The sequence below is a fragment of the Rhineura floridana genome, chromosome 2, assembly GCF_030035675.1.
Source record: "Rhineura floridana isolate rRhiFlo1 chromosome 2, rRhiFlo1.hap2, whole genome shotgun sequence".
Taxonomy (NCBI): domain Eukaryota; kingdom Metazoa; phylum Chordata; class Lepidosauria; order Squamata; family Rhineuridae; genus Rhineura; species Rhineura floridana.
The window spans coordinates 156,193,904-156,218,097 of record NC_084481.1 but is presented as its reverse complement, the minus strand read 5'-3'; the positions used below and the strand labels follow the sequence as shown (position 1 = coordinate 156,218,097).

The 24,194-nt window shown below is 44.8% G+C and overlaps 1 protein-coding gene across 2 annotated transcripts; it reads right to left on the bottom strand.

Moving 5' to 3' along the window:
* Window positions 1-941: 941 nt before the first annotated feature.
* On the bottom strand, window positions 942-24,194 carry MDK (midkine). Of its 2 annotated transcripts, none has more exons than XM_061610885.1 (5): window positions 23,912-24,194; window positions 6,038-6,117; window positions 5,688-5,849; window positions 3,871-4,032; window positions 942-1,938 (listed from the first exon to the last, which is right to left on the bottom strand). In XM_061610885.1, the coding sequence occupies exons 2-5, from the start codon at window positions 6,114-6,116 to the stop codon at window positions 1,910-1,912; spliced, it is 432 nt and encodes a 143-aa protein (XP_061466869.1). In that variant the 5' UTR covers window position 6,117; window positions 23,912-24,194; the 3' UTR covers window positions 942-1,909. The 2 variants fall into 2 exon arrangements, with proteins under 2 accessions (XP_061466869.1, XP_061466870.1); XM_061610886.1 differs by having other exon boundaries at window positions 942-1,935; window positions 23,912-24,188.

Here is a 24,194-nt window from a genome sequence, read left to right as displayed (position 1 = left end):
ACCTCATGAGCAAACCTCTGCGGTCTGAATGCCAATTGGTGGACAGAGTTAAAGCCACATCCACACCCTGGTGACATAAATCTCTTTCTCCATGGACGGTTCACCAGCAGGATTCTTAGTAGGCCCACCCCTCTTCCCCATTGCTCAGACGTTTCTTGTCAATCAGCTGAAAGGAAGGGGAGGGAGAAGATTGCAGTAATTGAAACCTCAGCTTGAGCATGATTTCCCCAGATCTGCAGTGCTGCTCAGCTAACTGGCAGGAAAAACCCCTGCGCAGTATGGGAAAGGGGCCAAGGAGCAGGTAGGGCTTTGGAGAGGACAGCAAGCTGGATGAGGAGTTCCTTTGGGCTACCTCTGGCCAACAGCCAGAGGTTCCCCACATCTGCTACAAGGGAAATTACAGATAGCAATCTTCTTTAAGGGCAGTGGCATCCCACTTTGTTTCACTCTATGCTCTGTCCTTAGTCTGAGCACCTCTGAGCAGAGAAGCAACGAATTCAGAGAGTTTTCCTGTGACAGACCATTTGACTCTGGAAAGTTGACAGGTAGCTGGAACTTAACACCATCTCATAGCTCTTTTTGGCAGAGAAACCATGTATTTATTCTCACCTTGCCTAAAGCAGTTGTTTTTAATATCCCAACATCAAGTGTGTCTCACTCCATTGGCCTAAAAATAAAATGCAGCAGGGAAATCTGAATGGATAGTAAATTCCTTGCCCTAGCCCTCCAGTCAATGTCTGTCAGATTTTTCCTGGCCTAGAGAGTGCTATCAAGCTCAAAGTGGTGATATTTCTACAGTGACTCTATGCGCCTTTCCAAGGTAGCATTGGATCCAGTGCATCCTAGCAAGCTGTGATCTTCCTACACAGCCGGAACTTCTCTGGTACATGGGCTTGCAGCCCTTTGACACAGAAATGGGACCCGCCCCCCAAAAAGAAAACTTTTTTTTCATAAAAAGACTTTTATTGGAAAAGGAGGGGTAACTGTAAAAAGCAAAGAGGGCTTACCCAGCTCCAGTAAAAGGAGGACAAGGCTGCAGCGTCCCAGCAAAAATACAGAGAAGAAGGGACAGGAGGAATGAGGACTCTTTCTTGGATGGTGAAGGAAAGATTAAACACAGTTCATGGAGAGAAACACACAGACACACAAACAGAGAGACACCTCTTTCCAGATGGAGAATCGGCTTACGAAGAAGCCTGTACTGGAGAGAGATGGGGAGGGGGAAGGGCAAAGCAGACACAAAGTGCCATGGGCAGTAGACACAGATTTAGCCCCTTATACAGCTGAGGAGAGTCAAAAGGGCAAAATCTTCCTACTGCCCACAGTCACCTTATTAGGAATGTAAGACCGACACACATGCCCCACTTCTCAGCGTTAACCCTCCCATTACATTCCCCCAAACAGTTTCCTTGGCTAGCTTAACTTAGAGCTTTGCCTATGGAAGGACAAAGTTGCATGGGGAAATCACTGACATCACTAAGCTTGAACGAGCTGTGTTAAAGAGCCATTTGGCTTTCACAGAGGATCCCAAAGGTGAAGAACTCTAGCCACAACTTAGCAGAGCCCTGCCCCATCTCAAAACACATCATACTGGATTCTGTGAAACAAACCAGAGCAAGAGTACTGGGGCACATATACCGGGGGGGGAGGAGAAGAGAGCATGATAGAAGAGAGACGTGAAGGGGAAGGCAAATGGCACCTTCTCCAAGACAGGGCGGGCTTGCTCGCTAGAAAACTTGTGATTAGAAATGGTATCTCAGTTAAGGGCAAAGTTGTGGAGGCAGAAGAGTAGTGGGATTTGGCAAAAGCGCTGCCAAGTTGGGAAGGACCACGCTGCAGCTCCAAGTGGTGTGTGTCCAACAGGGTTCAGGCATCATGTCCTGAAGACAGTGGGGCTGTATCCATCCTTCTAGTCCTTCCCCTTTCCTTTTCTGGCTGCTTAAAACAAGAAGTAGAAAAGCTTTAGTACAACACATCACAAATGAAGGCCCCAGATATTCTCATTTATTTCATTCACCAGCTCTAACGTGCTAGCTGCCTAACTCATATTTTTGCCTGCATTAGCATACAAGCTATGTACCTGGAGTAAATCCAGCCTTGACACTTTTTGAGTTCATCCTGTTTGGACACTGGCACTTGCCTTCAGGTGAAAAGGTTTTACTATGTATTGGCACCTCACTCAAGCCTCCAGCTTCTCGCACAAATTCATTCCTGTGGGACAGACACCATGGGCTCTGGATTCCTCTAACACATTAGGCATCATAACTGTAATATTCTTACTTGGCTGGTTGTGAACTGCTATGTTTCCTTGTAAAAAGCCCGCACAAATAAATACACCAGTGAGACAAACACTAGGTAACGGGTCAGCTCCAATTCTCTATGCACAATTGTGTTGCCAGTATTTTTAGAGCAACATGGTAATTTCTGAGAATAATGCACATAGTCATGTAGGTCCATGGGGGAGAGGGAATCTGGAAGCAACAGCAGAGTAATACCTTTATTAGAGTCAACTGAAATGTCAAAAAATAGAGAGCAAGCTTTCAAGTTCATCTACTTCTTCTTCAGGCTAGATGTCAAGCAAAACAACAAAAGGTATGGGGGGAGGCAGGGAGAGAAGACAATGGATGTTGTGCCTGAAGAAGAGTTTGGGCAAACTTGACAGCTTCCCACCTACTTTGTGACATTTCAGTTGGTGGTATTAAAGGTATAACACCCCTGCTAGTTTTGAATTATCATCATCACTCAAATTTCCTGATGACCATTCCTGATAGTAAATAATTTGAACCAAGTCACCTTCCAGCAGAAATGACTGGGGACTTTCACTGTCATGCCAAGATGAACACACACATACATATAAAAACATCCCATACTAGGGTCATAGCAAGGTAATGTGATAGAAAGTCAAAAGGAAAGAGAAAACCCTTGTATCCTGTCACAGGCAGCAGATTTAGGCCAATATGAAAGATCCAAATAAGAATTTATTCAGCCAAGAGTCAGAATGTCTTGGGGGGGGGGACCTGGATCTGGCTGGAGGGCTGCAACCAGAACAGGCCCACCCACCCCCATCCACAGGCCACTTTGACAGGTTGATGGGGTCACTCACCTGATGTCATGCGATTCAAATTTAAACCCATAGCTGCAAAGGAGGAATCAGGCGTGCACCCAAAGCATGCTCCAGATTCTTCCTTTATTCCTTTGCAGCCACAGATTAAGTTTAATAAGAATTCAAGCTGGGGCTGCAGAGATTCTTCCTTTGCAGTCATGCCTTGAATCCCATCTGGGACATGGATTGAACTCCAGCTGTGGTTGCAAAGGAAAATTCTTCCAAAGTGTGCTCCCGATCATTCCTTTCCAGCTTGAGGCTGGTATCTTTTGAATTTGGTGGCTTGTTCTGTCACTGCAGGGGAACAGGAAGAAAGCACCAAATTCAAAAAGCACTGGATTCAAGCAGGGGGTGGAAAAGAACCTGAGTAAGCTCTCAATTCTCCCTTTTGAATTTGGCACCGTGGCTTTACCTGTCATGCACGTGATTGTCATGTCAGGTGATGGGCAGGTAGGCATGGTTTGGGCCAAAGCAAGTTGCGGACCAAACAGGGAGGCCTGGTGGTCCTAAGCAGGCCCATCATTCCCCACTGCTACCACAGTCCATGGGTTTAGTTTTGCAAGTCTTGCTTCAAAGCACCCAAATGCCTGAGGAAACAAAGGCCTCTTACAGAGTAAGAATGGTCCTTGGGCAAAAGAAATTCTGAGGAACAAAAAGTAAAGTAGTAACTGGCAAGATGTAACCCAACATGCTCCCCACAGGAGCAGTTATATTCTTCTGGAATTACCAAGAGTAGAAAAAAAGGGACCCTAAGAGCTTAGACTCACCTTTGGATTTTGACTTGGCCTTAGGAGAGCAGGGCTTAGTCACTTGTATAGTTTCCTGGCACTCAGCATTATACAGCGCTTTCTTCAGAGTGCCCGAACGAGACTTCAGACCTGTTGCAGAGTCACAACCACCCCAGCTCTCAAACTTGTACTTGCAATCAGCTAAGAGAGAAGTTGAGAGCCATTAGATCTGTATACCACCCACAACAAAAACTCAGCCTGTACATGAGACACTTAATATCCTAGAGAGCGCTCACCGTGGTAACGTACCATATTGCCTTGAATCATGCCCATGTGGCCCAACAATCACCGGATCCAAATGTTATTGGGAATTCTATAGTTCAGGGTATTATTTATACAATCACACATACAATGTGATGTACACAGAATCAGCCACATCAAGATAAATTGATTAGTAGTGACTGCTGCACAACATTGTTGTGAAACCAGAACTTCATTGTTTATAGACCTGACTTCAAAAAGCAAAGTTAATTTCTAAGAGCCTGATGCGTTGATAAGCATCAATGCAGCATAACCATAAAACTCTGGTATACTTTCCAATCTAAACAGCAAACATATATTAGGGAGGGATCCACAATGGAGGAAATACAGAATGTTGCAAAGTTAGCATTGATTGCCAAAGCTCTCTTCCAGCTAATCACAGCCAAATTTTTCAATGTGATTAAATAGGGAAGAAGCAGACACAGGAGCATGGATGTAACTAGGAAGTGGGAATAGCAGAAATACCTGGAACAGAAAGGAAGGGACAAAGGGAATGTATGAAAAGTGGCTTAAAAGTGTAGAGAATTCCCAGCCAGCATTCAAGTCACCCAATTCCCTAATCAGATCCAAGCTCTTTTCTATAACTTGCTGTCCTCTGCGTTCTTGGATCCTCCTTGATCTCACTGCCCTGAGCATTGTTGGGAAATGCTGGTATAGCCATGGAGTTTAGAGTATTGGACTGAATAAGGCCAGGTAATTCAGTTACTCAACAGAAGGCAAACAAAACTGAAGTTGACTTTAGTTCTTAATGATGGCATTTTCAGATAAAAGATACTCAGTCCCATACTGCCATCATAATCTTCTTTCCCTTTGGATTCATGTCCCCCTACCAGAATCCTCCTGGCCTTCAACTACCATAATCAGTCTCTCTCAGATGAGAAGTAAGATAGAAAGGTAGAGCACATGCTTTGCATCCAGAAGGTTCCAGGTTCAATCCCTGGCGTCTCCGGGTTGGGGTGGGAAAGACTCCTGCCTAAAATCAATGTAAACGATACTGAGCTAGATAGACCAATAGTCTGACTTGGTATATAATCTTCCCCCAAACAGCTGCTTCCAGATGTTGTTGGGCTACAACTCCCATCAGCCCCAGCCAGCACAGTCAATGGTCAGGGATGAAGGGAGTTGTTGTCCAACAACATCTGGAGGGCCCCAAGTCAGGAAAGGCTGCTTTAAGAGAATGACAGCTGCTGGAAGCCACAACCATGTATCTCTATGGAAAGCCCAGCTGCCTCCAGAAGCCACAGGATATGTTTCTAATACAGAAATGCTGGAATGAGCAGATTATCTATTGCAAACTCATTGTACACAACAAAAGCCAACACTGCATCAGAGTTGGCAGTGAGTTAGCACACAGTGCACACGTGACCCAAAGACTGCCTGCACTCTCCTCGCTGACTGCGTGGTACCACTCTGGGCAAAGAACCACAAGTTCCCCAGAGTTTGGTAAACTGGCTGGCTTCCCAAGGCCCTATTTAAGACTGCTGTGCCATTCCCTAAGCCTCATCCTTTTCTCTCAGAGCCAGACACACACTCACCTCCAAATTCCTTCTTCCAGTTGCAGGGGATCTTGCACTTGAGCTTCTTAGTTTCCTCATTACAAGTACCCTCCCGGAAGCCAACGCCACAATCTTTGCTGTTGGGGACGCAGGGACCCCAGCGCCATTCCTCACAATCAGAGCCATTTTTCTTCACCTTATCTGCAGACACAATGGGGGAACGGGCAATCACTATAATGAACTACAAACAGCCTCTCCTTCCCCCCCCACCTGCTATGAGGCATTACATGCAGCCCCTGCCTCCCACCTGCAGGCAGCCCCTTGGAATAGCAGGCTGCAGACAGGGCCTCACTCTGCTTGGGCAACCAGAAGTCTGTGACTCAACTCACCTTTCTTATTCTTGCCAGCCTCAGAGGATGCTGCCAGAAGAATCAGAACGAAGAGGAGAAAGAGTCCACGGACCTGCATTCTGTACAAGGAAAGGATAAGGAATCAACTCACACATCAAATCCTTGCATGTTGGAGTGAAAGGAATATCCAAATTCAAACAGGGCAGCTAGTAAGCAGGAAGGTGGAGCCGTGAGGCTTGAAAGGATGGGAAGCACAGACAGCGTTGTCCAGTTTCCTATTGGGCTTGCTCCTGTGCTTTGAACTGCAGCTTAGCATGAAGAAATTGAAAGGTAACACTTTCCCCCTCATTCCATCTCTATGCCAGCAAAAGCATCATAGGCTACATTTCTGAATATCAGGCTGCAATGAAAGACACAGGAATGGAGACAGTTTTTTAAAAAGTCAGCAACCCCAAATACAAGAAAATAGCTTCGCAAGTCTGGTGGGTTGTGCATGGGAATAGATTGCTATAGCCTTTCTGTATCCAGGAGGAAACGGTCTCATTTACAAACAAATCTGTACCCGCAACAGAATGGAGTAACATTTCCCCCCAAAGTTCCTGTAACACACATGAATTTGTGCTCAGGGACAGCAAAGGGCAAGCAAGGACAAAGGGTTGGAGGCTACACTACGACATGGAAGAACTAGGCTTCTGGGAACATGCCGTGTGAATAGCAATTAGAGCACAAGAGAAGCAGAATGTCTCTAAACCTTTGGGACAAAGCTCAGGGAGGGAGAGGGCTGCCTGGCTTACAAATGTGGGCCCTGCCGGTGTGGATGAAGAGGGGCCCACATGGCTTTGGAATCCAGCATAAGGCATGGCTGTATTCTAAAACTTTTGCTAGGGAACCAAAATATTGTCAACATGGCACATGTGCACCCCCTTCCTCTTTCAGCATATGAGTCTTACTGCTGTTCCTTCCATTACTGTCGAATTGTTATTCCGTTCTTTTCCTTTCTTTTTAAAGCTTGGCCTAAGCAATAAAGGGGCCTTTTCCATTTGCATAATTGGTGGACTACCATAGGAAAATTATCCGTTGCACTGCCCTTTTTCAGGAGTGGTAGCAGTCTTTAAAAATGGTAACTACTATTGCTAGTAGTTTCTACAGCACTTCTAGGGGTACAAAATACTTTACAATTCTTGCTTCTCTTAGCTGTCCTCAAACTCCTCCCGTGAGATAGGCTGCTTTTTGCCTCCCACTCCAGTGGCAAGCCAGAAATCCAGCAGGGTTCAGGAATGAAATGTATTGATACTGGCTGGATGAATCCCAATGTGTTTTCAACAAATAGCTCTCCTTTAGAGGACTTGCATCTTTTGTACTTACTATAATAACTGGCTCCAAAAGACCAGCGAGCTTAATGGCTTCTAAAAGTGTAACTCATTTTGGAGCAAGTTATTGGATAGAAAGAGTGAACTGACCAAGAGCTGTTTGCCTGAAACACCCTGGGAGCAATATAGCTGGTAGCAATACTCTCTTGCCACTCCTGGATGCCTACCTTTTCTTGTTCTGCTGTGTGTTGCACCATTTGCCAAGCCTGCACAAGGCCTGCACTTGCGTAGACACAAACACACCATTCCCACAGTGGTGCTAATCAATGGGCACTTCTCCTCACAGTCAGCCTTGGCTCTCTGGGTCAAATAAAGTGATGCTACTCTCATACACCTATCCAATCTCATAGGCCTGTGGCAGATACTGAACAAGATGCAGGACCTCCCCATTAAAAAAAAAAAAAGGAGCAGCATTGCAAACTCCCTTCCAGTCTCCGGCATCCCCCTTCTCAGAATTCAAATGTAAAGCACCCAAGTGGAAACAGGGGAGGGAAAAAGCAAACCTGCCAAAGGGATTTATGCTGCTCCTGCCTTTCGGAAGCCAGAGGGCTTCTTGCGGCCTGGCAATAGTGAGGCCCTGTGCCCCACTCCCCTTAAATGCTCCCACAGTCCCATCATTTCCCACTGCCTCTTTTATCTAGGGCTCAGCAGGCTACCTCGCCAATGCCAAAGCTTCCCGAGGTGGGGGGGGGCGGAATCTCAGCTGCCATGGAACCTTTATCCAGCTCAAAAAGAATCCAGGGTGGGAAAAGAAACCCTGACAGGCACAGTTTTTGAGAACAAAAACAGAAGATTAAAAATAAAAGCCCAACACAATTAGATCTCATGTGGAGCTTTAGAAGGCAGGCTGCTCCCCCTGCTGGCTCTCTTAATGTCAGCCTATTACCATATCCCTACAAAAGGACTATCTATGGAAACAAGGCTGAGACAGAGTGAGAGAGCGCAAGCAAGAGTATGTACATGTGTGTGCGCGCATGCATGCACCCAGACACCATAAAGAAGGGAAACTGCAGGTGTAGAGAAGCAGCAGGGAAATGCCTGAGCTGTAGCATTGTGCATATATGCTATGGATGTATCTGTGCCCACAAAAGTCTATATGGTATACCAACAGATCAGAACTGCCTCCAGGACAGATGTTGAGAGTGGCAGTGTATTCTCCAGGCAATTTGGTGAAGTACTGCTCATCTGCGACCTAGCTAAAATGAAGCTGTGGGTAGCTTTCAATTTCTCTTCTAAAACTCCATTACTTTATTTTAACAAACAGGCTGATATGAACATTAAAGGAAAGACTCCGATTCTTTTTTTACCCAGCTCATTAATTTCTCCAATACATGAAAACAGGTATTAGGGCATGAATGCAATTCTTACACACCCAGAAGAGTCCAGCAGCAAGAATGACCAATCAAATAATCAAAAACAAAAGATACACCCAGCAAAATAATCCACCTGGTGCACCCACACAAAAGGAGGTGACGAGGGAATGTGACAGAGGAGACCAGAAAGCAAAGAACCTGTTTAGTTATACAGAATTTGTTAGTGCACCCAAAGGCATCCTTTTCCATACATGCAAGGCTTTTCAGTGGCATGAAGATACCTGTGCAAATGACTGTACCACCAGGGGGAGCTCTTCTGTGTGCCACTGGAATGTGAAATGCAGCCCCAAAGGCCACATTAGTTGGATCAAGTGAATTAGTGAAATGTTGATGTCCTACACAACAAACAGCCTCCACTGATTTCTGCTGCAGTTCCACTAGTCCTAAAATGGTCACAAAGGACCCCAAGAAGAAAGTGGATGACACAAGTTCCATTCGGTTGTTAAGTATAGATGTTCTTACACAATCCCTCAATACTTTCATTACAAAATTCATAAATTGGTTTGAAACAGAAAAGGTTGAGCCACACACAAAATGTTAAAATTGTGCCCCTTCACAGCCCTCAATTGTGCAACTTGCATACATAACACACATGTTCATGTTTTTACTTATTTTGCATAATCTAATTTTTAGTAGTGGACCATGCAGAGTACTGAAGCTGAATCTGTGAACCAATGAAAATCCTGGTCTGCCATTTTATGGCTTCTGAGATTTCAAATTGTCCACAGAATCTAAAGGCTAGAATCCTTAGGGAAAAACAAACAAGCATATAGAGATTCTCAATGTTGTGACCAATACATGATTTCAAGATTGGATAGTGCCACAGTGGAATCCACATAGTTCTGTATATACTAAATGTGAGTCTGGTAGCCAGTGTTTTTTTCCTTTTTTCTTCATAAAAAATGAGATGCTGCTACTCATATGTTGATCAATTTTAAAATGCCTCACCCATGCTTTCCCTCTTCCTGTGCTCTCAGTGCTATGTCCTGTTGGTCCTGTTTGTGGCAATCACACAATATTGATTTTACACACACACAAACACACGGTTGTTGTCTAATAACAGGTATTCTCCAGCACTAGTGAAAATATACAAGGTGGCCACACAAGCTGTTCTTACAAGAGTACACACATATAGATCACAGGCACACATGCATCTCCCTGCCTGTCACTCTTAAACATACACAACACACATTTCACATATGCGGTCACACACATATGTCTCCTTCTCTCTCTTTACCCAGGTGCATCTCTCCCCATCCCCAACATATGCTCTTGCAGGATATTCAATCTTCTTTCCCCTATGCCAATGAAACAGCAGCAGCAACAAAAGTATGAGGGGAAGGAAAAGAGAAGCAGATTCTAAATGGTGCTTTGGATAAGGCAACTTGGAAGTGTATCAAACATGGTGCACTGGTGGAGAGACTTTTCTGCCTTTGCCCCCGCTGCCAGAGCAGCTCATGGAGTAACTGACTGCATCACAGAATGGGATGAAAGATGCCGTGCTCAATGTAGGGGAAAGAAACAGCCGAGGATGGAGGAAAAGAAACACTAGGTCAGCGGATTTGCCCCCTCCGCCACTGTGTCCCCCAGGCAGCCCACTGCAGACAGCAGCTCTCTTCATTATTCAGGCTCCATTGGGCTCCCCCTTTGTAAGTCTGTTGCTGTGAAGCGGCTGGATTCCCTCTGAATTGAACTGTCACAGAGAATTACACAGGCTAGGGAGCTGAGGGCAAAACCTGAGGGATGAGAGCCACTCCCCTACCCCCCCCCTTCAGCTGGGAACTGCCCTCAGGGAAGCCAAGGGCTTGCTTGGGCATAGCACCAGCTTCTCTCCTCCAGGGGGGTGGGGGCAAGAGGGCAGGAGCTCAGCACTGCTAGTGGCCCCGCTCCAAACTCTGCTGTGAGTAGAATGCCTGACCATAGACTTCCCAGATGTGGTTACAGCTGGAGGCATTTATCTACCAAAGGGAGTTTTAACAAGGCAAAGACCGGTGGCTGTCAGGGTTGGGAACTGACCTACAGGAACCTAGCGAGTAAAAACCTAAATGCTCTCTTCTGTGACCATCTACTGTAAAGTTGAAGTTCTTTAGGAAAGATGAACAGCAAGAGCATAACATGGATAATATGTAAATATGTTATGTTTGTTGGAGGGTTTTTTTTGTCAGGGAGGGACTTTCAGTCTGGGCCAATTCTTACATGAGGTCTGAAGCATAGTTCTTGCCATTGTGTGGTCAAGTCATGCGCCACAATGGCAAATTTTGAACCAAGTGAAATTTTATTTATCTGTTACATTTATACTCTGCCTTTCCTCCAATGTATTCAAGGTATAATACGTGGTTTTCTCCTCCTCACAATAACCCAGTGGTGCAGGTTAGGCTGAAAGAGAGAGAGTGACTGGCCCAAGGTCACACAGTGAGCGTCACAGTTTGGTGGGGATTTGAACCTGGGTCACTCCAGTTCTAGTCTAACACTCTTAACCACTGCACCATGCTGGCTGGACAGATGATGCTTCTGCTTCCTACAGCAGCACTATGATCCCCAGGAGTTGCTGGCAGTGATGTCATAAGCAGCCATATGATCTGTCTATCCCACATGTTGTTGTTATGTGCCTTCAAGTCGACCACGACCCATGGCGACCCTATGAATCAGTGACCTCCAATAGCATCTGTCATGAATCACCCTGTTCAGATCTTGTAAGTTCAGGTCTGTGGCTTCCTTTATGGAATCAATCCATCTCTTGTTTGGCCTTCCTCTTTTTCTACTCCCTGCTGTTTTTCCCAGCATTATTGTCTTTTCTAGTGAATCATGTCTTCTCATGATGTGTCCAAAGTAGGATAGCCTCAGTTTCATCATTTTAGCTTCTAGTGACAGTTCTGGTTTAATTTGTTCTAACACCCAATTATTTGTCTTTTTCGCAGTCTATGGTATGCGCAAAGCTCTCCTCCAGGACCACATTTCAAATGAGTTGATTTTTCTCTTATCCACCTTTTTCACTGTCCAACTTTCACATCCATACCATGGTCTGAATGATCCTGACTTTGGTGTTCAGTGATAGGACCTTTTCTAGTTCTCTCACAGCTGCCCTCCCCAGTCCTAGCCTTCTTCTGATTTCTTGACTATTGTCTCCATTTTGGTTAATGATTGTGCCAAGGTATTGATAATCCTTGACAAGTTCAATGTCCTCATTGTCAACTTTAAAGTTACATAAATCTTCTGTTGTAATTACCTTAGTCTTTTTGACGTTCAGCTGTAGTCCTGCTTTTGTGCTTTCCTCTTTAACTTTCATCAGCGTTCGTTTCAAATCATTACTGGTTTCTGCTAAGAGTATGGCATCGTCTGCATATCTTAAATTATTGATGTTTCTCCCTCCAATTTTCACACCTCCTTCATCTTGGTCCAATCCTGCTTTCCATATGATATGTTCTGCGTACAGATTAAACAAATAGGGTGATAAAATACACCCGTCTCACACCCTTTTCTATTGGGAACCAATTGGTTTCTCCATATTCTGTCCTTACAGTAGCCTCTTGTCCAGAGTATAGGTTGCGCATCAGGACAATCAGATGCTGTGGCAACCCCATTTCTTTTAAAGCATTTCATAGTTTTTCAAGATCTACACAGTCAAAGGCTTTGTTGTAGTCTATAAAGCACAGGGTGATTTTCTTCTGAAATTCATTGGTCCATTCCATTATCCAACGTATGTTTGCAATATGATCTCTGGTGCCTCTTCCCTTTCTAAATCCAGCTTGGAGGTCTGGCATTTCTCACTACATATATGGTAAGAGCCTTCGTTATAGAATCTTGAGCATTACTTTACTTGCATGGGATATTAAGGCAATAGCTGGATAATTACTGCATTCCCTGGGATCCCCTTTCTTTGGAACTGGGATGTATATTGAACGCTTCCAGTCTGTGGGCCATTGTTTAGTTTTCCATATTTGCTGACAATTTTTTGTCAAAATTTGGACAGATTCAGTCTCAGTAGCTTGTAGCAACTCTGTTGGTATGCCATCTGTTCCTGGTGATTTGTTTCTTCCAAGAATTTTAAGAGCGGCTTTCACCTCACATTCTAAAATTTCTGGTTCTTCATCATATGGTTCCTCCATGAATGAATCTGCCATCCTGGCATCTCTTTTATAGAGTTCTTCAGTGTATTGCTTCCATCTTTCTTTTATTTCATCTCGGTCAGTCAGTGTGTTCCCCTGTGGATTATTCAACATCCCTACTCCTGGTCTGAATTTTCCTTTCATTTCTCTAACCTTTTGGAATAGGGCTCTTGTTCTTCCCTTTTTGTTGTCCTTTTCTATTTCTATACAATAACTATTGTAATAGTTTTCTTTGTCCCTACATACTAGTCGTTGTATAGTTGCATTTAGGATTCTGACAGTGTTTCTATCTCCTTTTGCTTTTGCTTTCTTTCTCTCTTTAACATTTTAAGAGTTTCTTCGGTCATCCATTGAGGTCTTTCTCTCTTTTTAACAAGAGGCATTGTCTTTTTGCGTTCTTCCCTGATAATATCCCTGACTTCAGTCCATAGTTCTTCTGGTTCTCTGTCAACTAAGTTTAAATCTGTTCCTTATTTGATCTTTATATTCTTCTGGGATGTTATTTACATTGTATTTTGGCATTATGATTGCTTTGTTGTTCTTCTTTAGCTTTACTCTGATTTTCGATACGATCAGTTCATGATCTGTACCGCAGTCTGCTCCTGGTCTTGTTTTTGCAGAAAGTATGGAACTTCTCCATCTTCTATTTCCAATTATATAATCAATTTGATTCCTATATTGACCATCTGGTGATGTCCACATGTACAGTTGTCTTTTTGGTTGCTCGAAAAATGTGTTGGGAAGAAACAAATCTTGGCTTCACAGAATTCTTTCTCCTGCTTCATTTCTGTCTCCTAAGCCCCATTTCCCCACAATTCCCAGTTCTTCTCTGTTCCCTACTTTTGCATTCCAGTCCCCCATGATTATCATCATATCTTGTTTTGGTGTGTGATCAATTTCCTCCTGTACTTCTGCATAAACTCTCTACAATTCTTCTTCTTCGCAGGTCCGCAGCCTTGGGGTTGTGCTTGATTCCAGGCTGTCCATGGAGGCTCAGATTTCGGCAGTGAGCCGGGCAGCCTGGTACCAACTACACCTCATACGAAGGCTGCAACCCTATCTTCCTGTTCACCAGCTCCCACTAGTGGTACACGCCCTAGTCACCTCTCGTTTGGACTACTGTAATGCGCTCTACATGGGGATACCCTTGAAAACGGTCTGGAAATTACAACTGATACAAAATGCAGCGGCTCGACTACTTACAAATAGTCGCCGCCGAGATCACATCACAGCAGTGTTGTTCGACCTACACTGGCTACCAGTTGTTTTCCGAGCCCAATTCAAGGTGTTGGTATTGACCTTTAAATCCCTACACGGTTCCGGCCCAGTTTATCTCACAGAGCGCCTTCAACGCCACCAATTATGCCGCCCGACAAGATCGGCCACACAGGGCCTTCTCTCAATCCCGCCAACAAAAACAGCCAGATTGGCGGGTACAAGAGAGAGGGCATTCTCAGTGGCGGCCCCCACTCTTTGGAACTCCCTCCCACAAGATCTCCGGCACGCCTCTTCCCTAAATGTGTTTCGGAAAGCCTTAAAGACCTGGCTCTTTCAGCAGGCCTTCGGGGTATCCGGGGAGGGTTAATTGTTATAACTGAAATGCCTCCTGCCCAGTTTTAATATTGTTGCTGCAGATGTGTTGTTTTTTATATTGTATTACTGTATTTTATTAATTGTATTTTAACAATTTTGTAAGTCGCCTAGAGTGGCCATTGGCCAGATAGGCGACGAAGAAATTAAATTTATTATTATTATTATTATTCTGTGTTTGATGTTGGAGCGTAGACTCGGATGATGGTTAGTTAATAGGTTTCCCATTTAATCTCATTCATATCACTCGCTCAGACCTTGCGTTGTAGCTCCCAATTGCTTTGCTACATCACTTCTCACTATTAAAGCGACCCCGTTTCTTGATTTCTCATTTCCTGCATAAAATATTTTGTAGTTGCCTGATTGAAAATGTCCCATTCCTGTCCATTTTAATTCACTCATGCCAAGTATTGTAATGTTGATACGCTCCATTTCTTTCTTGACAATTTCTAACTTTCCCTGGTTCATGCTTCTCACATTCCATGTTCCTATTGTTTGCGTCGTACAACTCCGGACTCTCCTTTCGCATCTGTGCGCATCAGCCTCTGGGCTTCCTTTTGGCTTTGACCAAGCTGCGTCATTAGTCACAGCGCTACTCGTACTTGTCCTTTGTTCTTCCCCAGTAGCTTGGTGAGTGCCTTCTGACCTGAGGGTCTCATCTTCCAGCACTATCTCGTGTTGCATTTTGGATACTCTGTTCATAGGGTTTTCGTGGTAAGAGGTATTCAGAGGTGGTTTACCATTGCCTTCCTCTGAGTTTGGATGCATCTTAGTCTGGTGTCTCAACTTTGACCATTCCACCATGGGTGGCCTCTTGGTCTAGACTCCTGAAGGCATTGCTCTCAGCTTCTTCAACACTCTCAAACCCCCTCACCACGTTAAGGTGTGCATCCTAAAGAACATCCCACATAGTCTTCCTGATTCAGAAGCTCCTGGTAGGGCATGAGACCAAAGTAACAAATTTACCCACTCTGAATGACCCTCCCCACCAGATAGCTAACATATGTTATTCACCAGATCATCTTTGTCTTCTCATTATTAATGTGGTTTTTTTCACTGTGGAAAAGTGCTCTACAGTCCTGCAGAGGAACCATGCATGAGCCTGGAGGCCAACTCAGCTCACATGATTGCTAGAGGATTCCTCATTCTCTTCTCCTGCAACAGACAACTCTAGTAATGACTGCAACTAGTTGCAAAAATGTAGGAAAACAATTGCTTAAATATGAAAGCAAAGACAATACATGTTAACGTAGGTTTATCCAGTGTACTTCCTTCTTGAACTGTAATGTTAAATCAGATCAGATCCTTGCTTATTATCCTGATATGTAAATTTCTATTTCGCCCTTCCTCCCAGTAGGAGGAATTGACATTAAAACAGAGTCCACCTGTTTGGACATAATGGGGAGCTCTGAATTAATGCATGCAGTATCTCCAGACCCAAAGCCAGTGTATGAGTGAGGGGCAAGGGAGGAGTATGTGGCCACCGTGTTTGTCCATGGCTCCATCTGTTATATATTTTGGAAAGAAGTTTGTCTATCTGCTATGCATTTGCACACCTCTTAAGATATAGCAACCCAATTTTGTATGATGGTTCCTGAGATTAAACAGCAGGTTTTTGTCTATGTTTGGATTCAACTAGACACCAATTTGAATCAAGGTGGCAGGCCAAACATTTCAAAACTGCACTGATTTTTTTGGTTTATTAGAATTCCCAAGCAACATGGGGTACAAGCCTGATAGTAAACTATAGTTTGTAAACTCTGGGACAAATGTCTGAACCTGGTCTACATGCTTAGTTAAGTGTGAGAGGATCCCTACAAGAACCAGTTTCTTCCTTCATTTCGGCTTTATTATCTTTCTGATGCAATCTGACTTGGGTGTGCTACAAATTCTACTGACTGGTAGCCTCTGGCTTGGGCTATTGCAGTTCTATCGTCTTGGCTTCCTGGGCCTCCAACTGTCCTTTTCTCCATGCAAAAAAGAAACACAGATCATGCTCAGTTTTCTCCCTTGGTCACTTCAAAATCAAGCAGAAAAATGTTGCTCTTTTTCTGATATCTTTCATTCACTTATGTCATTGGTCCTCTGCTCTTCCCTTCTTGGCATTGCCTGCAGTCTGCCATTTTCTCCAGCTTCAGCATTCTGTCTCCTCCACAGCGACTGCTATCAGAAACATGACCAATCTCCCAAATAAGCAGTGGCAGAGAATGCCTACTTCCATTAAAATGTGATTAAATCAAGAGCAAACTGAAGGAACACATTCAGCATGTATACTGGATGACAAATGAAAGGAGGGGGCTGGAATTAAAATATGGCAAGACAAAACCACCTGAATCCAAGCATGTTTGGCTGTGGAATGGATGCCATCCAATAGGACAACTGAGAGTGGCCATAGCTAGGACCAGAAGCAGGGAAACTGACTCACCTTGTTGCAGATTCCGTTTTACAAAGTAAGCAGAATAACTATATGCAAGTCCTCAAATGCAGACTCTAATAGGACAGATGTATAATGGGCAAGGAAAGAAGGGGGAACACTAGTCAGCACAGATAGCAACAAAACACACACACATGCAAGTGACTAATCCAATTTTGTATTGTATGAAGCGTCCTTAAGAGTCAGGGCTTGATTTGTGCTCCATCAATTGCTGAAGGCTCATTGTGGGAGGCCATGCTCCGCTCAGCATCGCACATTACTATCACCATCCTGACTGCTGTTAATTGTGGGAACAGGTATCTTGTTGCTCCTCAGGAGAGTGTGAGCATTATGTCCTTTACAATTCAAATAAGCTTAAGTTAAGGGATGGGCTCAGGGTTACCGTGAACTCACCTGAAGTGAAAAGAGAGCAAAAGCCAGTAGAAGAAATACAGAAAAGGGCCAGTAACCATAGGCTTATTCCTTCCCTTTTAAATTTCGTTCCTGTGTGTGTGTGTGTATTAGATAACCCCTCCCAAAATCAAAACATTTGCTGCAGAATTTTTCTCTCTCATTCATTCCTCTGGCTAAGTATTGCAATAAGGTTCTCTCTTCCTTTGTGAGATAATGTTTTTACAAGCTGTACAGTGCTGCAGAATGAGGCAGAAATTAATGGAAAAATTATACACTATTGGACATTCTACTGCATTCAGGGGAAAAATGAGTAAAACAAACAAACCACAGACTTGCACAATTAAAACTAGTAAGATCAATCTAACATTTGTGGCAACCTCCCTCCTCCCACAAAGCTATGCTATTTTTGGTGAGCAGTCCTTCCTGAATCCTTGATAGGTCATTATATACCCCTCACATTTTCTTCATGTATTCAGGTCTTGGAGCATACCTCATTCCTGCTAACTCTTTTGCCTCACAGGCTGCACATGCTGAGCTGTAGTCGAAAATTTAGACATGCTTTGGCAACAGTCAGGATTGCCAAGGATTTGTCTAACCCTGGACCAAGTCCATGGAAAACCTCTGGGTGATGCTGGAATGGGATCGTAGGTGCCAAACACAATAATGAGGGGCTCATTAGCTTTCCCTGGCTTCTCTTCTTTCCCAGGCAAGATCTCCTCCAGGTGTCACTTCTAACCCAGTTGTCAGCACTTTTGAGATTTAGATGTTGCACTGCCTCCTCTCCACCAGATGAGCGATTCTGCATGCACTGAACTCCTTCACAGTGGCAACGCAAGACTTTATGGCTTCAATCCCATGCACACCTACTTACTTGGGAGCAAGTCCTATTCAATCTTTGGAACTCACTTCTGTGTTTTAACAGGCACAGGATTCGACTCAAAGTGAAGAAGAGTAGTGTTTTGCTATCAATACCCTTATAAAACCTTTGAGCCAATGTATTTGACTTCTTCCTCTAGGTACTAGTTTCCCCAAACAGGTGGGAGGGGTCATTAGCAGCTTTCCCCTGCCCCCCTGGATTTTAGTGCTTGCAGAAGTCAAGCAGCATGCATACTGTCTCCGCAGGGATCTCAGCAAAGGATGGGAAGAAAACACAATCCTCTCCTCAATGACATAACACATTGCTGATGGTGGGATGCTCCTACACTGCTAGTGGGGGAAAACAGACTTTTATTGGAATCATCCAAATGTCTCTCAAAACAGGAAACACTGTCAAGTCCCCATCAATCAAGATGTTTGGGATCTTCTCTGTCCTGGAAGACATCTGTATTTGCTCCAAAATATGAGCACCACTCACCTTTCTTCCAGACAGAATCTCTCAGGATGGGCTGCTCCCACTTTTGGGGATATTAATTCATGCTTGTCTCCTTTCTAATCCCAGCTCATTGTGCAAAACTAATTTTTAATCATTCCTAGTTCTCCTGCTGCATAAATGTTGAAGGATGGCAGATGGGATAAAGAATTAGAAAGCAGGGCCACCATATGCAATATCTGGCCTTGGGGGCATGAAATGAGCTTCCTTCTCAAACCCAGACGTTCTCCTCATTCACTATGCCCAGTCTGCAAGAGGGCATGTGAGAATCTATGAGAAAATCTTTCTGAAACTAAAAAAAATACTTATCTCAATTATCACCACCACAACCATCTGCAGTCCCATACTCACTTACCTGGGAGTAAGCCTCACTGAACTCAATGGGTTTTACTTTTAAGTAGACACATACAGGATTGCACCATAAAGTAGGCTAAACACAGCAAGTTTCATGACCAAGTTGGAACTTGAACCAATGCCTTCAATCCCCAAAACTAACTCATGATCCACTCTATTGCAAGTGAACTGTGTATACGTTTTTCCTTATCTCTCTGGCAGTCACATCCACACCACACATTTAAAACACCCTTATCCCACTTTAAGTCATGACTTCGCCCAAAGGATCCTGGAAAGTGTAATATGTTAAGAGTGTTAAGGAGACCGGTCACAGAGCTACAGTTTCCAGCACCCTTAAACTACAGTTCCCAGGATCGGGGGGGAGGGGGCAATGACTGTTAGAGTGGTATAAGAGGGCTTTAAATGTATGGTGTGGGTGTGACTCAAATTGAGGAGTTCACACATCCAGTTCAATGGCAAGAATCAGTTTTCATGCGATACGCTGCAGCTGTCGATGCGATTACTTGCCACAAGTGCTGATGTGACACGTGTTATGGTATCGTTCTCTCTTATTTCATTTTTAGTTCATCACCTAACAAGGTGAGGAAGGCAGGAATATTATAAGAAAAAAGAGTCCCCAGGTGTGCACAAATGATTGTAGGATAGCTGTAGAATATCACACAGAAAATGGTTGGATTTATCACATTAACTCACTCTGAATGAAAGTGTGTGGAAATCAACAGATCCCCAAAACTTGTGAACAACATTTCACCAAATTTCTCAGTGAGTGCAGACTGCCAGGTGAAGCTACATGGAAATTTGAGAGACATGTAATTCACTTTTATCATTATGCAGGACTCACATTTACCTTCTTCCCCTGCATTCAGGAAAGTTATCAGAACCAAATTTCTGAAGAAACAACTGAACACTTTGAAAAGCTTGGGGTCCAAAATGAGGGAGGTAAAATATATTTTGTGAGTCTGGAGGGACAAAACCTTCAAACAAAAGAGATCCCTTAAATTAAGTCTGGGACATCTGGCAGCTGCAGCCAGTCTGAATTGTTTTGGTTCCTTGACTGCCCATCTCTTCTTTCTGGCATTTGCCTCCTCCTCTGTTTTGAGAGCAACCACATGCCTTCTCCCTGTCCTCTCCTACCTGTTTTACTATAAACTCCTCCTCTTGGCTCTTTTGCGCTCCCTCATCTTTGGCCCAGTTTCTCTCCTTCTAAGAAAAATACACCTCCGGTTACGCACCCTCCTCAGATTTCCATTTCCTAGAGCCAAGCGCAGCAGCCTCAACCATATGCACAGTTCTTCCACTCTCTCCTACCTCCCTTCCCTCAGGCTGTCTCCTGGCATGCTGCGGATCCTGCCTTCCCTGCCTCCTCTCTTACCGTTCTCAGTTCTCAGCCCTCTCCTCTTCCTCGCTCAATCATTCAATCATTTATTACGGTCAATGACCAGTACTATAAAATGTTAAAACAGCAAACAATAAAACATGTCAATATTATACAGAGAATGAAACAAACGCTATTGCTATTGTTTCCAGGATAAACTTGGCATAAACAAACTCCATAAGGCTGAATCCTGATGGGATTCTTTCCCCACTGATTTAGCCCAACATACCTCAGGCTGCAACGCCATACATGCTTACCTAGGAATAAGCCCCACTGAACTCAATAGGACTTACCTCTGAGTAGGCTGGGGCAGAATTGCATGGTCAAGGAAGAAGCACCAAACACTGCAAAAACGTTTCCGTCCTTTGAGGCTGCCCTACCTGCATTCATTCTCCTAGTATCGGCAAGCGGCTGGCATAGTCCCCTATCTGGCTTGCTAGCATCAGGTGCATATCTGGCACTTAAAAAATAAAACAAAACTGGAAGCACCCAATAAAAAATCACAACTCTAGACTGTGCAGCCACACAAGGAAAATAAGTAAGTGGTGTGCTCTTTTGAATGAGGCATTTCAAACACTGAAACCAAAGAAAGAGGAAGATAATGTTAAACAGTACCAGCGTGGTGTAGTGGTTAGTGTTGGACTTGGATCTGGGAAACAGAGATTCAAATCCCCACTCATCCATGATGCCCACTGGGTGACCCCGGGCCAGTCACAATCTCTCAATTGTGAGGGTTGTTGTGAGGAGAGCCATGTATGCCACCTTGAACTCCTTGGAGGAAAGGTGGGATATAAAGGAAAAATAAATAAAGGTGACTTTAAGGGGGTGGGGTACAGAAGGAGGCTTTTGTTTTCTCTAAGGTGGAGTCAGCTCATAGAGGACTAGTCATAACCAGCTCAGGAACAGAGCTAAAGACAGACAGGAAGACATGGGTGTTCCTGACTTATCGCTTTGACTAGCAAAATAACAGGAACACTGCCCCGGCGGCATGGAAGAAAAGTAACTTTTCTGGTGAAGGTCTTCCCAATAAGTTTATCATCTCCAAGCACAACTGGTCAAGGACACCTCCCACATTTTAGAAGCAAACTCCAACAAATCACAGCATGGGGAGGAGTTGCAAGGGAACATGTATATTATTACTATTATAGAAAAACTCAAGGGTAGGACAGCATTTGGAGACACATCCAGAGGTCTCAACACTATTATGGTTTATATCCAGACAGAACAATGCACCTAAAGCTGGTAAATGTATGGCAAGTGGTTTGAATTCCAGCTGTACAAGCATTTCCAGAATTCAGAGGGCTTTTTTAAAATGCACAGTTCTATGTGTTCTGGCCATAGCCCAAGGTCCAGAGGAGTTACTGGAGTGGGGGTGAGGGGGCAGGAATTACCTCAGTACCTACTTGTTCTCCAGATCTTTCAGGCTTTGGGTGTGGAGACCGTCCCAGAACAGCAGTGTCAGTAAAGCGTATTCCCTACAGGATGCAGCCTTGCATCTCTGCTGTTCATCTGTTCTAGCAGAAGTCTGGATAAAGTCCCAGTGGTAAACAAACTGGGGCCAAGGCTTGGAAGAGAAAACATGCTGAGCTCTGGGGGAAGCCCTTGTCGAGTAGGATTCTGAACCACGGTTGCAACAGCTACTGAAAAGGGGCTTTAAAGACTGACCACCCACTTTGAATGTATGTGTGTGTGTGTGTATGTACGTGTGTGTGTGTATATATATATATACACACACACACACACACAGAGAGAGAGAGAGAGAGAGAGAGAGAGAGAGAGAGGTGTCCTAATTTCATCAGGATACTTCCTTCTTTGAACGGGGGGGGGGGACGGACAGATGATGTATAACCACCACCTTCTCTCATTCTTCTCCAAGCTGGAACAGATCCAAGTGGAGGGGCTTTTGACTAGAGGTGTACAGCTTAGAGTGAAGCTCCTCATTTTGCATTACATGCATTCTTAGGTCCCAAAATGCCTGGCCCTGGGAATACCATGCTGGGTGAGGTCCCTTTGCTTCATAGCTAAACTCCAACAAGTACTGAGAGGAAATGTGCAGCAGTGTCTCAACCACAACAGAAGAAATGACTGGTAGCCATTGAAATTCTCTCTCCTTGCATAATCATAAAACAAACTGTGGGGCTTGAATGAATAGAGACCCCAATCCACAACCTCAATTGCCTTAGAACTGGGTGGGATCTGAAGGTCATCTGCTGGAGACCCTTACAATGATCAGGGACACACTCACATCTCTGGTCGTTAGCCCAAACAATCCAGATTAGAGTGTGGCAGAAGCAAAGTGATCCAGATGCACTTCTACAGAGATGTGTGTCAGGCTAGAAGAAAGTTTCCTAAAGACACTCAGGGTGCAGGCTCTAGTTCACTTAACTAACTCAGCGCTCATGCTTTAGCACAATCAGAACAGTTAAATGGTGGATTCCCCCCTTCAGAGCACACATGCAATAATATGTACACACACTATATGTTGGCATAGGTCTCTGTTCTTTCAGAGACCAAGAGTGTGATCTTGCATATGGGCTCCTGCTGGGAGGAAGGGTGGGGATATATATCACTCACTCAATCAATATGTGATGCCAGATAGTACAAGCAACCTGGTTCTCAGGACAGAGAAGCAATGGTCCCTGGTAGGGATACAAAGAAGACACAGACCTGCATCCTAAGCATCGGAGCACGGTGGCAGAATCAGACCCAAAGAAGAGTCTTCTCACTTCTAGCCCTTCCTCTTCACCCTATAGCTTGCCAGGGAGAACTAGAGAGATACATGTTTGCTCTTCGGGCAGCACTAGTGCGCTCAGCAGCATGGCATCTCAGCATCCAGCCTCTCAAGCAAAGTGCCTCTTGCCGAGACAAGTTTTCGCTGCCAAAAAGTTACACACAATTGATCAGATGCCTCCCTCCACTATAAAAGTTATAGGGCCGGGTAGAAAACAACCAATGGGCAGGAGGGGCGCGGGGGGATACGGGGAAAGGGATCAGCTTTGAAATGCTATTATGCCGCTTTTCTTATCCCCACCAGTAAAGCGCACTCCCTGCGAGAAGGTGCCTCAAGCTGAGGATAATCTCTGCCCTTTTCTTTCAAAGCTGGAGAGGCTCCGGTAGCGCAGAGAAAAAGTAGCCCCCTTTCACTTATGGAGGAGCTTCCTCCACAAATGAAATCTCTTCCCCCAACCCCCACCTCCTTCTCCTTAAAAGTTTGCACCGGAACTGAGAGATCGAAATGGGAGTCCCGGGAAAGATGTTCATTCGGGGTTGCTACAACAAAAGTTCTTGAGGAATCACAACTATAAGCGCTTTAGGGAGCTGGGAAGAGCAAGCTCTTAGAAATGCAACCAAGAAGGTCTGCCAACGCTGAGATTCCTATTTCTTGGGCTGCATGTGAAGGACTCGTGGTCGTCGATTTCCCCCTCCCTTCGCCGGCGCCAATCTGTGGAGCGCATCGTCCATCGCCAGGCGCAACTGGGCGCCGGCCTCCCGCTTCCGCCCGCGGGCAACGGTGAAGTTTCGCGCGCAAGAGTTCGCCCAGTGACTTGCCTGGCTAGATGCTGCGGGCTTAATTGCCGGCGCCTCGGTCAGTGTCCTGGCGAAGGCTGTTCCTCCCGCTTCTCCTGCCGTTCGGCTGGCACTGCTCCACCGCCTGCCCTGCTATCTGGCTCCTTATCTCTCTTTCCTTTCCCTTTGTGTCTTCAGAACTAGTTTAAGCTGGTCACATGTGGACACAACCTTGCAGCGCGCGGCGGCGGCCCCTGACGTCACGCCCAGCTGACCACAAAAGGTAGATTGGGGAGCCCAAAGTTACTTCCAAGGCTCCTCCTTC